The following is a 15,272-nucleotide window of genomic DNA, read 5'->3' as shown; positions in this document are numbered from 1 at the left end:
GATGAGATGAAAGTCAATAAACTAGGATCTGATAGGTGCAAATGTGTCTGGAAGAAACAGGTGAAAAATGGGCTATCAAATCGCGAAATTGAATGAACTTTCAAGTTCAGTAAAGGAAGCCTGATGATATGGGGTTATTTCACAGCCAAATGCATTGGATACTTCACCAGGATCAAAGGTGGTCTCAATGCTGCGCTATATGTGAGTATCCTACTAGGCGAGTTACTTTGTATAATTTGCATAATTTGCATAATTTGAGATTCGCAAAGAAATGGTTCAGTGACAATGAAGTAGAGGTGCTGGATTGGCCCCCACAGTCCCTAGACCTCAACGCAATTGAACACTTGTGGGTAGAGTTGAAGGAAAAGCTGTATACATACCCAAGTGAGTTGACCAGTTTGCACCAACATTGGGAAGTGTAGAAGAGACCTAGTATCAGATTTCAGTTAAGATATGCTTGAATCTTATCGAGAGCATGCCCAGAAGCATTCAGGCAGTGTTGAAAGCCAAAGGTGGATTTACAAAATAATAAAAAATAAAATTTTGTTTTTTAGAAGCAAAACAGTAGCAATGCAGTGACAGGACAAGAATCTGCATAACTAATCATATACTAAATAGTTGCAAGTCAAATTTATGTATGAGATATCCAAGGTGATTGTCTATAAAATGAAGGTGGTAGCACACTTAAAACTGTAGTGGATGATGAAATATAGAGCCTGAAAGGCAAAAGTTCAAAACATTGTTACCCTTTTGCTTGACAGTGTATAAACCAGTCCTTCCATATTGGATGTAGCTGAACACTCTTCTTACAAAACTTGGGTAACCAGCTATTTTCTTCTGGCCTCCTGATGAACCATGATAGGAAGGGGAAACGCTTTGTGAGCCATGTTAAAAGGCATTATCGCAAGGGAAGTATATTCTTTCCTTTTGACCAACCCTTTTTTGGTCGTTATATACATCATGGTGAATTTTCAGGTGCATTGGACAATATACTGATTGTATATTATAGACAATTTCTACAGCAAATTGGCACTTTGTATTTGACATAATTACAGTGCTTGGGTCAGTGGTGCTCAGTGAACATTAGTATTTTAATTTTTTGCTCTCATGTTATCCGCTATTTTGCTGCCCTTTGTTTTTTATTTACTTTACGTTATTGACTTATCTTGCTGTATTTTATTGTCGTGTGCAAGTTGTGGAGAAGTTATCACCTTGGGATATATATGGGTATTCACGAAGGCAGAGAACGCTGAGCGAGGGTGCCATTATTGTTTCTTTAGGATGCCAACTTCCACGGTCAAGTAGGGTTCAACCCTCAGGCCATTTCAGGGTCAAGCAGTTAGTTGGGTGGTGTTTTCTATATCCTTCTCTATATCCTCCTTCTCCCCAGTATATTTAATTTCTGGGGATATTCTCAACTATACCACTTTTAAACTATTTTGTATTTTGGTTTGTTGACATTTTGCATTTTTCCGGTATTTTAATGCATAGCTAATAAAATATGCAAATTTTAAGAGGTATTTTTTTCTACTGTTAAACATATACTTTGGATCCCTTTGAGTATCTAAATAAATGAATCCCCTATACATTATTCTCAGATTATTGAGCTGATAATAGGATCAGATAGGGTGCGGGTTCGCCATTAATGCAAACAGGGTGCCAAACTCTCTGGTCAAGTAAAGCCACCAATGAGGACCTTATAGGGAAAAAGACAGCAAGACTGGGTGGTATATGTGTTTTGCGGGTTTTTTTAATCTAATTCATTCCTTTAAATTGATATTAATGTGGCTATACATATATAGATTTTGTAATGTATTTAGGGTGGACAAAAAGTGTTTGTCCTGCTAACCATCTATTGTAGTGTTCTCTGTGTAAGAGGATCCTGCATTATTGGCGCACTTTATGGGCTTGGTTCTACTTGTGTTTTGCACGGATGTGTACAATCCGATATAACATCAGATTGCTCTCACTCTAGTGCAAAATTATGGGGCAGTGTCGTGTCCATCTGCGATTGATTTCTCATGCCATATTGGCATGAGAAATGAATCGCAGCACGCTTCGTTTGGCAGAGTCTCGGCTCACACACCCCCATACAAGTCTGTGGGAGCGTGTGAAACATCGTTATGTCATCCGAGTGCAGTGCTATATACGCAGAGAAAGGCCTGGAAGGAGATGAGGAGAAAGTGCTCCCTTCCTCTTCTCTGCAGCTGTGACCCGATCGCAAGATCAAATCACAGTCGCATGACCCTCAGCTCATGCTCGCAGCAGAGGGTCATTAACATATCGCTTCCGATGTTCTCTTATCAGAAGCTATGCACAAGTGGAACCGAGGCCTTGGCTGATTTAACAAGACAGGTGCTGAATAAAAGGCCAGTGGAGTTACAATAGATGTACCGAATTCATGAATTTGTAGAGCTGCGATTAGCCACATCCCATTTTACAAAGATCCATCTACATTTTAGAAAACTAAGTGTTGAGTAAAAATATGGGACTTTTATAGGCTAGTTTTTGGTGCAAACTATTTGATGAGTTACCATACATTCTTGCCATTTTTTTTGTAACAACATGGAAAATACTGATGCTATGGAATTCTGCAAATTCTAACTTAGGGAAACTACATTTTAATTAGTAAAGTTTTTATCAAAATAGTAATTACTGCTGTTGTAAATAAATAACTAACTTTTCATTTACTCTGCAGAGATTTAGCAAGAAAAGATCGGAATGGAGCTTCAGATCCCTTTGTCAGAGTCCAGTACAATGGCAAAATACAAGAGAGCACGGTACTTGTATAACATTACATACTTATTTGTTGTGTTTGTATCGTGTTTGACCAGTTTACTAATCCATACAGATATTGTAGGAGGTTAAGCAAAGGGTAGTGTAAAAAATCCACCTGAAGTTGAGACTTTGTCTGATCAGAAGTTCAGTCTGCTGTTCCCTCACCGGACATTAGTTTGCTTATTGTATTTATAGTCAGGGCCGGTTTTTAGACTAAGTGGGGCCCTGGTCAACAGTTTAAAGTGGATCCCTAAATACTGACATATTACACCACCACACTCATCCATTTAGGTTACATATACATGTGCTGAGTTCAGACAGGTAATTGAGGTGTGATCGACAATATTCAAGTCCTTCAGAGCTTGTTTCCTAACCTCGTTACAGAGGATGACGAAGAATGGTAGTCACAAAAAAATAACCAATAGATTAATCTGTCCCCATACAGCTGGGGTGTCGGACGCAAGGCCTACGAGACAAATCCAGCCTGCCACATCATTTTATGTGGCCCGAGAGCTGGGATGCCTAAAACCTGGGTGTTTTTCTCTGCCGTCCATGGCGTCTGGCAGAAGAAAGCACCGTATGTGATTTCTAAAAACATTTTGCCACTTTGTCCTGCGCATTTGCTATAGAGGCTGCCATGCGCAGTACAAATTGTAGATGCTAGAATGTATGGGCTACTAGTAGGTGTGGCGTAATTTACATCACTTGTTTTCAATGTCACTTTCGGTCCGGAGCATAGCGCGCCATTTGAAGGATTGGCTGGGTCTCAGGAGAGATTCGATGCAAGCTGCCCTTCTTTAGCCCTTGTTAACTACCGTATTTTTCGGACTATAAGACGCACCGGACTATAAGACGCACCCTGGTTTTAGAGGAGGAAAATGGGAAAATAAAACTTTAAGCAAAAAATGTGGTCATGACACACTGTTATGGGGCGAGGATCTGCTGCTGACACTGTTATGAGGGTAATGTCCCCAAATTCTCTACTAAGGTACCCCATCCTGGTAATGATCCTCCTGCCTTGTATATGATCCTGCTATAAACCCCCATCCAGCCTGTTCACATACCCCCCCCCCATCCAGCCTGTTCACATACCCCCCCATCCAGCCTGTTCACATACCCCCCCCCATCCAGCCTGTTCACATACCCCCCCCCATCCAGCCTGTTCACATACCCCCCCCATCCAGCCTGTTCACATACCCCCCCCATCCAGCCTGTTCACATACCCCCCCCATCCAGCCTGTTCACATACCCCCCCATCCAGCCTGTTCACATACCCCCCCCATCCAGCCTGTTCACATACCCCCCCCCATCCAGCCTGTTCACATACCCCCCCCCATCCAGCCTGTTCACATACCCCCCCCCATCCAGCCTGTTCACATACCCCCCCCCATCCAGCCTGTTCACATACCCCCCCCATCCAGCCTGTTCACATACCCCCCCCATCCAGCCTGTTCACATACCCCCCCCCATCCAGCCTGTTCACATACCCCCCCCCCATCCAGCCTGTTCACATACCCCCCCCCCATCCAGCCTGTTCACATACCCCCCCCATCCAGCCTGTTCACATACCCCCCCCCATCCAGCCTGTTCACATACCCCCCCCCCATCCAGCCTGTTCACATACCCCCCCATCCAGCCTGTTCACATACCCCCCCCATCCAGCCTGTTCACATACCCCCCCATCCAGCCTGTTCACATACCCCCCCCCATCCAGCCTGTTCACATACCCCCCCATCCAGCCTGTTCACATACTCCCATCCTGCTATATGCCCCCATCGTGCTCATATACCATCCTGGTATATGGCCTGTATCCTATAGCACAGAGAAAAAAATAAACGTTTATACTCACCTTTTCCTCACTCCCTGCAGCACCGATCATATCTTCCTCTCTGGCACGCTGACCTGTGTGTGTGTAGCCGTTCCCCTGCAGCATGCGATGTCTTCCTGTCTGTGCCGATCAGCTGACCAGCTCGGCACAGATCAGCTGACCGGCACAGATCAGCTGACCGGCACAGATCAGCTGACCGGCACAGATCAGCTGACCGGCACAGACAGGAAGACATCGCGTGCAGCAGGGGGGCGGCTCCACACACGGGGACGGGTGAGTGTACTGATTCACTGCACCCCGCGCTGATAATGACGCGCGGGGGGCAGTGAATACAGCCGCACATGATCACTCCAGGCTGTAATTGCCAGGGGTGATCATGCGGCCGGCTCTTTGCTATGCGCGCGTCCCCGCTCGTCCTCCCGCCCACCTGTCAGTGCCGGGTTCAGCGCTGAGAGATGGGCGGGAGGATGGGCGTGCATATGTAATGAGCGGGCCCACGTGGTCACGGCAGGCGCTGCTGCTGCCTGCTCGTGCCCCCGATGACCTGCAGCACCCTCATTCCCGGCCGCAGCCCTATAGTCAGACCATAAGACGCACCCCCAACTTTCCCCCAACATTTGGGGGAAAAAAAGTGCGTCTTATGGTCCGAAAAATACGGTAATAACTACATCAATGGGAAGCTGCAGATGTGAAATGGGGCAAAGTGTGATGGGACTTGGGGGGGTCTAAAATGCTGGGGGAATGACTGTGGTTAGATTTAGTGGGCCTGTAATGCTGTGGGTGATGCCTGTGGTGGAATTTGGGGGGCTATAATGCAGGGGGATGCCTGTGGTGGGTTTTGGGCTTGTACAATGCTGTGGGGATATTTGTTATGGGATTTGGGTGTTTGTGTGTACATATACATGCACATGTACAGTATGTCTTGACATACACACATTACTCTATATATATAAAGTGCCTTGCGAAACTATTCGGCCCCCTTGAATTTTTCAACCTTCTCCCACATTTCAGGCTTCAAACATAAAGATAAAAATTTTAATGTTATGGTGAAGAATAAACAACAAGTGGGACACAATTGTGAAGCTGAACGATATTTATTGTTTATTTTAAACTTTTGTAAAAAAGAATAAACTGAAAATTGGTGCGTGCAATATTATTCGGCCCCTTTACTTTCAGTGAAGCAAACTCACTCCAGAAGTTCATTGAGGATCTCTGAATGATCCAATGTTGTCCTAAATGGCTAATGATGATAAATATAAGCCACCTGTGTGTAATCTAGTCTCCGTATAAATGCATCTGCTCTGTGATAGACTCAGTGTTCTGTTTAAAGCACAGAGAGCATCATGAAGACCAAGGAACACAACAGGAAGGTCCGTGATACTGTTGTGGAGAAGTTTAAAGCCGGATTTGGTTACAAAAAGACTTACAAAACTTTAAACATCCCAAGAAGCACTGTGCAAGCGATCATATTGAAATGGAAAGAGTATCATATCACTGCAAATTTACCAAGACCCAACCGTCCATCCAAACTTTCATGTGAAACAAGGAGAAGACTGATCAGAGAGGCAGCCAAGAGGCCCATGATCACTCTGGATGAACTGAAGAGATCTACAGCTGAGGTGGGAGAGTCTTTCCATAGGACAACAATCATACACTGCATAAATCTGGCCTTTATGGAAAAGTGGCAAGAAGAAAGCCATTTCTCAAAGATATCCATAAAAAGTGTTGTTTAAAGTTTGCCACAAGCCACCTGGGAGACACAACAAACATGTGGAAGAAGGTGCTCTGGTCAGATGAAACCAAAATCAAATTTTTGGGCACAATGCCAAATGATATGTTTGGCGTAAAAGCACAACGACTCATCACCCTGAACACACCATCCCCATTGTCAAACATGGTGGTGGCAGCATCATGGTTTGGGCCTGCTTTTCTTCAGCAGGGACAGGGAAAGTGGTTAAAATTGATGGGAAGATTGATGGAGCCAAATACAGGACCACTCTTGAAGAAAACCTGTTGGAGTCTGCGAAAGACCTGAAACTGGGACGGAGATTTGTCATCCAGCAAGACAAGATGAAGTATGGCTAAGCACACCGTTTGGAGTAGGTGCTCTGGAGAAAAAAATCGAACTATAGTATAAGTAACTCCGGCACTCAAGAGGAATTTTATTTTAATTATTTTTATTCAAAAATTATTTCTTCCAGTAAGGTTATTATAAATAAAACGTTTCGGCTATTCGCCTTCTTCAATTTTATATGGTTCTATATAATGAGAAAACAAGGTATCAATACATTATGTATATACACATACATCAAATAGAAGAGAAAATCATGTCACAAACAGGGTAAATCAAAATATCAACCATACTTGGAAATGTACAGCAAAAATAAACAGAAAAATTAATTTCTCCATTGTGTTTAATAAATTCAGCTATCCATTACCTCTGGTAATGGAAGATAGGTGCTGGACTCACAACACTTTTATCTTTGTTTATGCAATTGAAGTGAAATTATCTGTGTGAAAAATAAAAATACATACATATGAATTGTAATACTATTATAGACAGCTGTTTGTCAGCAAGATACAGGTTTACTGCAAGCTGCAGGATATCAATGAGAGACTATGAAAGGGTTAAAATGAACGAAACTGATAACAATCAAATCTGCCCTCACCATAAATGCCATCTGTATATACCAGACACATACCTCGTGCTGCTCTGATAATTAACAAGCTACTGTGTGATATAATGCCCTTAAGGCACAGGAAACATCAGGTCATGAAATGAAGGATCTAATGTGAACAATAAGAAAAAATGCAGTAAATGGTAATAATGGCTTAAAACACAGCCAAACATTTGAGAAAGGTATAATTACCATTGAGAAAGATAAGCATATAATAGGCTACAAAGGAAACAACAGTCCGTAAAGAACTCATTATCTGTAGGACATGAGATAACAAAGCTCACATGAGATCCATTGATTACCTGTTCCGTTGGTGACCAGAGGAGAAGTGGTGAGTGAAGGGATAACCCTGCGTGGGTTTATATAGTGGTGGAGGGCGGGTGCATGTGTCAATTTCCTCATTATGGAACGCAAGCAGTGCAGGGGGTGAGACGCACGCCACGCGTGCGCAGTGAAATCAGAAAGTGCTCACATGCGCAGTGCAATCAAAGGAAGAAAAAGACGCGAACAGCTCTGGAAGAACCGCTCCTGACATTCAACGGGTCTGAAAGAGATATTAATAACTATCAGTCATAGTGGCAAGATACAGAAGGATAGTTATGATCCACATTTAAACAATAGAAATCCTTGTGATAATATATGAGTATATTACTATCATCATACATATGACATGGTGGCAAAGGATAAATGACATATTACATTGAAATATACTGGCCATATATACATATATGTACATATACACACATGACCATGTACATATACATACACACACATACATATACATTAGCCAACACCCACATATATAGATATATACATGTATATATGTAAAAACAGGTATATGGGAATTACCCATGAAAATCTATATATTCTTTTAAATAAAAAGATAGAGTTGATGATAACATGTCACAAAATTCCCAGATATAAGCGAATCTGGTCTACCCATCAAATATGTATATATTCATTTATGGTAACATATCATATTCACGATTTAAGAAATTTCTCAATTGAGATTCCAAATTTTGGAACACGTTCCACCTATGAGACGTGGAGGGGACAGGGTCAAGAGACTCAAAGAAAGAGAGTCTTTCTGGATACACACTTTAAGAACTCTGTCCCCCCACGGCTTAAATCGTGAATATGATATGTTACCATAAATGAATATATACATATTTGATGGGTAGACCAGATTCGCTTATATCCGGGAATTTTGTGACATGTTATCATCAACTCTATCTTTTTATTTAAAAGAATATATAGATTTTCATGGGTAATTCCCATATACCTGTTTTTACATATATACATGTATATATCTATATATGTGGGTGTTGGCTAATGTATATGTATGTGTGTGTATGTATATGTACATGGTCATGTGTGTATATGTACATATATGTATATATGGCCAGTATATTTCAATGTAATATGTCATATATCCTTTGCCACCATGTCATATGTATGATGATAATAATATACTCATATATTATCACAAGGATTTCTATTGTTTAAATGTGGATCATAACTATCCTTCTGTATCTTGCCACTATGACTGATAGTTATTAATATCTCTTTCAGACCCGTTGAATGTCAGGAGCGGTTCTTCCAGAGCTGTTCGCGTCTTTTTCTTCCTTTGATTGCACTGCGCATGTGCGCACTTTCTGATTTCACTGCGCACGCGTGGCGTGCGTCTCACCCCCTGCACTGCTTGCGTTCCATAATGAGGAAATTGACACATGCACCCGCCCTCCACCACTATATAAACCTACGCAGGGTTATCCCTTCACTCACCACTTCTCCTCTGGTCACCAACGGAACAGGTAATGAATGGATCTCATGTGAGCTTTGTTATCTCATGTCCTACAGATAATGAGTTCTTTACGGACTGTTGTTTCCTTTGTAGCCTATTATATGCTTATCTTTCTCAATGGTAATTATACCTTTCTCAAATGTTTGGCTGTGTTTTAAGCCATTATTACCATTTACTGCATTTTTTCTTATTGTTCACATTAGATCCTTCATTTCATGACCTGATGTTTCCTGTGCCTTAAGGGCATTATATCACACAGTAGCTTGTTAATTATCAGAGCAGCACGAGGTATGTATCTGGTATATACAGATGGCATTTATGGTGAGGGCAGATTTGATTGTTATCAGTTTCGTTCATTTTAACCCTTTCATAGTCTCTCATTGATATCCTGCAGCTTGCAGTAAACCTGTATCTTGCTGACAAACAGCTGTCTGTAATAGTATTACAATTCATATGTATGTATTTTTATTTTTCACACAGATAATTTCACTTCAATTGCATAAACAAAGATAAAAGTGTTGTGAGTCCAGCACCTATCTTCCATTACCAGAGGTAATGGATAGCTGAATTTATTAAACACAATGGAGAAATTAATTTTTCTGTTTATTTTTGCTGTACATTTCCAAGTATGGTTGATATTTTGATTTACCCTGTTTGTGACATGATTTTCTCTTCCAGCAAGACAATGATCACAAACATAAAGCAAAATCTACAATGGAATGATTCACAAATAAACGTATCCAGGTGTTAGAATGGCCAAGTCAAAGTCAAGACCTGAATCCAATCAAGAATCTATGGAAAGAGCTGAAAACTGCTGTTCAAAAACGCTCTCCATCCAACCTCACTCAGCTCCAGCTATTTGCAAAGGAAGAATGGGCAAGAATTTCAGTCTCTTGATTTGCAAAACTGATAGACACATACCCCAAGCGACTTGCAGCTGTAATCGCAGCAAAAGGTGGCGCTAAGGTGGGACTAATAATATTGCACGCCCCAATTTTCAGTTTATTTTTTATAAAAGTTTAAAATAAGCAATAAATTTCATTCAACTTCACAATTGTGACGCACCTGTTGTTGATTCTTAACCATAAAAATTATTTGTTTATCTTTATGTTTGAAGGTTGAAAAATTCAAAGGGGCCGAACACTTTCGCAAGGCACTGTATATATATATATATGTATATATATATATATATATTTTTGAAATAAAGGTTGTAGACCAGCTCACCTGTCTGAGCTCAAGCCCCGGCGTCCTTGTTCTCCTTATTGCACGGACCCGAAGTGGGAGACTTCCAAGATATGTAGAACAAGCTGAAGAAGGATCCAGCAAGGCAGAATGACTCCAAAGGGCAACAAAAGTTTTTTTTTTTGTTTTTTTTTTTTCTTCTCTGACTTTATTAACTAAGAATAAAAAATTCCTGAGCTCTTGACAAGTTGTTAAGTGCAAGGTATATGCAGTATGGACTAGGCGTTTCGGCGGACGCAGCCGCCTTCTTCACGGTCCCAAGACAAAACTCTTGGGACCGTGAAGAAGGCGGCTGCGTCCGCCGAAACGCGTAGTCCATACTGTATATACCTTGCACTTAACAACTTGTCAAGAGCTCTGGAATTTTTTATTCTTAGTTAATAAAGTCAGAGGAAAAAAAAACTTTTGTTGCCCTTTGGAGTCATTCTGCCTTGCTGGATCCTTCTTCAGCTTGTTCTACATATATATATATATATATATATATATATATATATATATATATATATACACACACACACAGTACAGACCAAAAGTTTGGACATACCTTCTCATCTCTAGAACAACTGTTGAGAGGATACTTTGTGCAGCAGGCCTTCATGGTAAAATAGCTGCTAGGAAACCACTGCTAAGGACAGGCAACAAGCAGAAGAGACTTGTTTGGGTTAAAGAACACAAGGAATGGACATTAGACCAGTGGAAATCTGTGCTTTGGTCTGATGAGTCCAAATTTGAGATCTTTGGATCCAACCACCATGTCTTTGTAGAAAAGGTGAATGGATGGACTCTACATGGCTGGTTCCCACCGTGAAGCATGGAGGAGGAGGTGTGATGATGTGGGGTGCTTTGCTGGTGACACTGTTGGGGATATATTCAAAATTGAAGGCATACAGAACCAGCATGCCTACCACAGCATCTTGCAGCGGTGTGCTATTCCATCCGGTTTGCGTTTAGTTGGACCATCATTTATTTTTCAACAGGACAATGATGCCAAACACACCTCCAGGCTGTGTAAGGGCTATTTGACTAAGAAGGAGAGTGATGGGATGCTACGCCAGATGACCTGGTCTCCACAGTCACCAGACCTGAACCCAATCAAGATGGTTTGGGGTGAGATGGACCGCAGAGTGAAGGCAAAAGGGCCAACAAGTGCTAAGCATCTCTGGGAACTCCTTCAAGACTGTTGGAAAACCATTTCCGGTGAATACCTCTTGAAGCTCATCAAGAAAATGCCAAGAGTGTGCAAAGTGTAATGAAAGCAAAAGGTGGCTACTTTGAAGAACCTAGAATATAAGACATATTTTCAGTTGTTTCACACTTTTTTAAGTATTTCATTCCACATGTGTTAATTCATAGTTTTGATGCCGTCAATGTGAATCTACAATTTTCAGAGTCCTGAAAATAAAGAAAACTCTTTGAATGAGAAGGTGGGTCCAAACTTTTGGTCTGTACTGTGTGTATATATATATATATATATATATATATATATACACATATACAGTTAGGTCCAGAAATATTTGGACAGTGACACAATTTTCGCGAGTTGGGCTCTGCATGCCACCACATTGGATTAGAAATGAAACCTCTACAACAGAATTCAAGTGCAGATTGTAACGTTTAATTTGAAGGTTTGAACAAAAATATCTGATAGAAATTGTAGGAATTGTACACATTTCTTTACAAACACTCCACATTTTAGGAGGTCAAAAGTAATTGGACAAATAAACCAAACCCAAACAAAATATTTTTATTTTCAATATTTTGTTGCGAATCCTTTGGAGGCAATCACTGCCTTATGTCTGGAACCCATGGACATCACCAAACGCTGGGTTTCCTCCTTCTTAATGCTTTGCCAGGCCTTTACAGCCGCAGCCTTCAGGTCTTGCTTGTTTGTGGGTCTTTCCGTCTTAAGTCTGGATTTGAGCAAGTGAAATGCATGCTCAATTGGGTTAAGATCTGGTGATTGACTTAGCCATTGCAGAAGGTTCCACTTTTTTGCACTCATGAACTCCTGGGTAGCTTTGGCTGTATGCTTGGGGTCATTGTCCATCTGTACTATGAAGCGCCGTCCGATCAACTTTGCGGCATTTGGCTGAATCTGGGCTGAAAGTATATCCCGGTACACTTCAGAATTCATCCGGCTACTCTTGTCTGCTGTTATGTCATCAATAAACACAAGTGACCCAGTGCCATTGAAAGCCATGCATGCCCATGCCATCACGTTGCCTCCACCATGTTTTACAGAGCATGTGGTGTGCCTTGGATCATGTGCCGTTCCCTTTCTTCTCCAAACTTTTTTCTTCCCATCATTCTGGTACAGGTTGATCTTTGTCTCATCTGTCCATAGAATACTTTTCCAGAACTGATCTGGCTTCATGAGGTGTTTTTCAGCAAATTTAACTCTGGCCTGTCTATTTTTGGAATTGATGAATGGTTTGCATCTAGATGTGAACCCTTTGTATTTACTTTCATGGAGTCTTCTCTTTACTGTTGACTTAGAGACAAATACACCTACTTCACTGAGAGTGTTCTGGACTTCAGTTGATGTTGTGAACGGGTTCTTCTTCACCAAAGAAAGTATGCGGCGATCATCTACCACTGTTGTCATCCGTGGACGCCCAGGCCTTTTTGAGTTCCCAAGCTCACCAGTCAATTCCTTTTTTTCTCAGAATGTACCCGACTGTTGATTTTGCTACTCCAAGCATGTCTGCTATCTCTCTGATGGATTTTTTTCTTTTTTTTCAGCCTCAGGATGTTCTGCTTCACCTCAATTGAGAGTTCCTTAGACCGCATGTTGTCTGGTCACAGCAACAGCTTCCAAATGCAAAACCACACACCTGTAATCAACCCCAGACCTTTTAACTACTTCATTGATTACAGGTTAACGAGGGAGACGCCTTCAGAGTTAATTGCAGCCCTTAGAGTCCCTTGTCCAATTATTTTTGGTCCCTTGAAAAAGAGGAGGCTATGCATTACAGAGCTATGATTCCTAAACCCTTTCTCCGATTTGGATGTGAAAACTCTCATATTGCAGCTAGGAGTGTGCACTTTCAGCCCATATTATATATATAATTGTATTTCTGAACATGTTTTTGTAAACAGCTAAAATAACAAAACTTGTGTCACTGTCCAAATATTTCTGGACCTAACTGTATATTGTGATGGTGTGATATTGTGGGCTATAAACAGCAAAAGAAAAACTGTGAATACTGGGCACTAATCGCTGACCGCGCCGCAATAAAAACAGGCTATAGCGCTATATTCCAACGTCTCTACGGGGCTGCTTGAACAGGCATAAAAAAGGCTAGTACCCACAAGTGGTGCTCCTGCTAGGATACAGTACTGTCCACAAGAAAATTAAGAGAGCAGGACACTCACTGAGTGATAGCCTTAAAAAAATAAAAAAATACCTTTATTGCAGCAAACAGGTTACATCATTTTTGTGGGGGGAGGGAAAGACAGACGCCTGGCACAGCAGATGACGGCCGATTCGTGCTCAGCAAGCACTTCAACAGATTTACAAGTTGTAGATGTAGTTGTAGATCTGTTGAAGTGCTTGCTGAGCATGAAACAGCTGTCATCTGCTGTGCCGGTCGTCTGTCTTTCCCTCCCCCACGAAAATGATGTAACCTGTTTGCTGCAATAAAGGTATTTTTTAAGACTATCACTCAGTGCCCTGCTCTCTTAGTTTTTCTTGATATTGTGGGCTATGTACCATTTTGTGTGGGATAATGTTTAAGTGTGGTTCACTGTCCATTTTTTGTATTGCTTATGTGTACATTGTATTGTCTGCTGGCTAATCATCCCTGCAGTGTTTGTCCTTAGGTCTTGGAGGAGGGGTGCCTGGAATCTCCCTAACTTCTTTGCTTACCTGGAGGCAGGAGTCAGTCTGTTTGAGAATTTGAAGAGAGAAGGAAGAAAATTGAACCTCTGAGGGAAGCTGTGGCGATTTATTTACCGCTTTCTGGACTATATTCGTGTTTCTTTACTAATTTTACCCTTGGTTTTGTGAATTATGTTATGGACCGTTTGATTTGTTTGGAATAAATTCTTATTGGATTGCTCACTCATCTCTCGCTCTGTTGATTGTGTGATATGGGAGAAGGACCCCGTCACAACTTTTGGCAGCAGTGGGATAAACAGAGCACAGCCTAATGGAGATCCACCCACAGAGTCAGTACAGAGACTGGACCGCATCCAGTCAACATGAGAGAGCCAGAGATCTGGGCCTGAAACACCATGGACTGAGTAAAGAAGCCTTAATTGATCTACTGGTGGGTGCGAGCCAGTCCACCTCCTCCCAGATGTCTGATGGACAAGCACTGGGGACGAAGATCCCTGTCCAAAAAAGCCAGTGGTTGGTGTGGTTCGAAGAAGAGATGGCAGCTCCTGGCCCTGGTGTATCTCAGCACTATAAGGAGGAGGCTGCTCGCCGAGCACATAGGAGACAATAAGCAATGGAGTCCGACAGAGAGAGTAATATGTGTTAGAGTGTTATCCTAGCGATCCGGGAGCCTATACGGATCACCCGGGCAGACTTCAAGCCATTTGATGAGGCTTCTGGAGATGTGGAAGGGTTCTTCAAGGACTTTGATCAGCACTGTGCGGTGTTGGAGGTTCCCCACTCTGGCTGGATGCGTTTGTTAGTGGGACTCCTGAACGGAAGCCTGGTAGAGGCTTATCGCACCATTGACTCACAGCAGAACCGGGATTATAACATTGTAAAGCGGACTATCCTGGATTATCATGCTATCACTCCAGACTCACATAGGGCACAGTTTCCGAGACCTCTCATGCACCACGGAGGGATTGTTTAGGATGAATGCCCATAAGATGTCCCAGGCATGTCGGAGATAGCTGGAAGCAGAACATGCCTTCACTGTGGAAGACGTTATGCAGGTATTTCTTATAGAACAATTTCTTTACAAGTGTCCCTCAGAAATAC

General features: G+C 41.9%; 1 protein-coding gene across 2 annotated transcripts in view; it reads left to right on the top strand.

The window, feature by feature from the left end:
- Positions 1 to 15,272, top strand: part of LOC142291618 (ras GTPase-activating protein 4-like) — a 352,484-nt gene that overhangs the window by 217,409 nt on the left and 119,803 nt on the right. For both annotated transcript variants that reach the window (XM_075336273.1, XM_075336274.1), the window contains exon 6: positions 2,699 to 2,780. In XM_075336273.1, coding sequence (XP_075192388.1) covers positions 2,699 to 2,780 — 82 coding nt within the window. The remainder of the gene's footprint in view (positions 1 to 2,698; positions 2,781 to 15,272) is intronic.

Source organism: Anomaloglossus baeobatrachus, chromosome 2 (assembly GCF_048569485.1).
Source record: "Anomaloglossus baeobatrachus isolate aAnoBae1 chromosome 2, aAnoBae1.hap1, whole genome shotgun sequence".
In the NCBI taxonomy this organism is placed as follows: domain Eukaryota; kingdom Metazoa; phylum Chordata; class Amphibia; order Anura; family Aromobatidae; genus Anomaloglossus; species Anomaloglossus baeobatrachus.
This window is presented reverse-complemented; position numbering and strand designations above follow the sequence as displayed.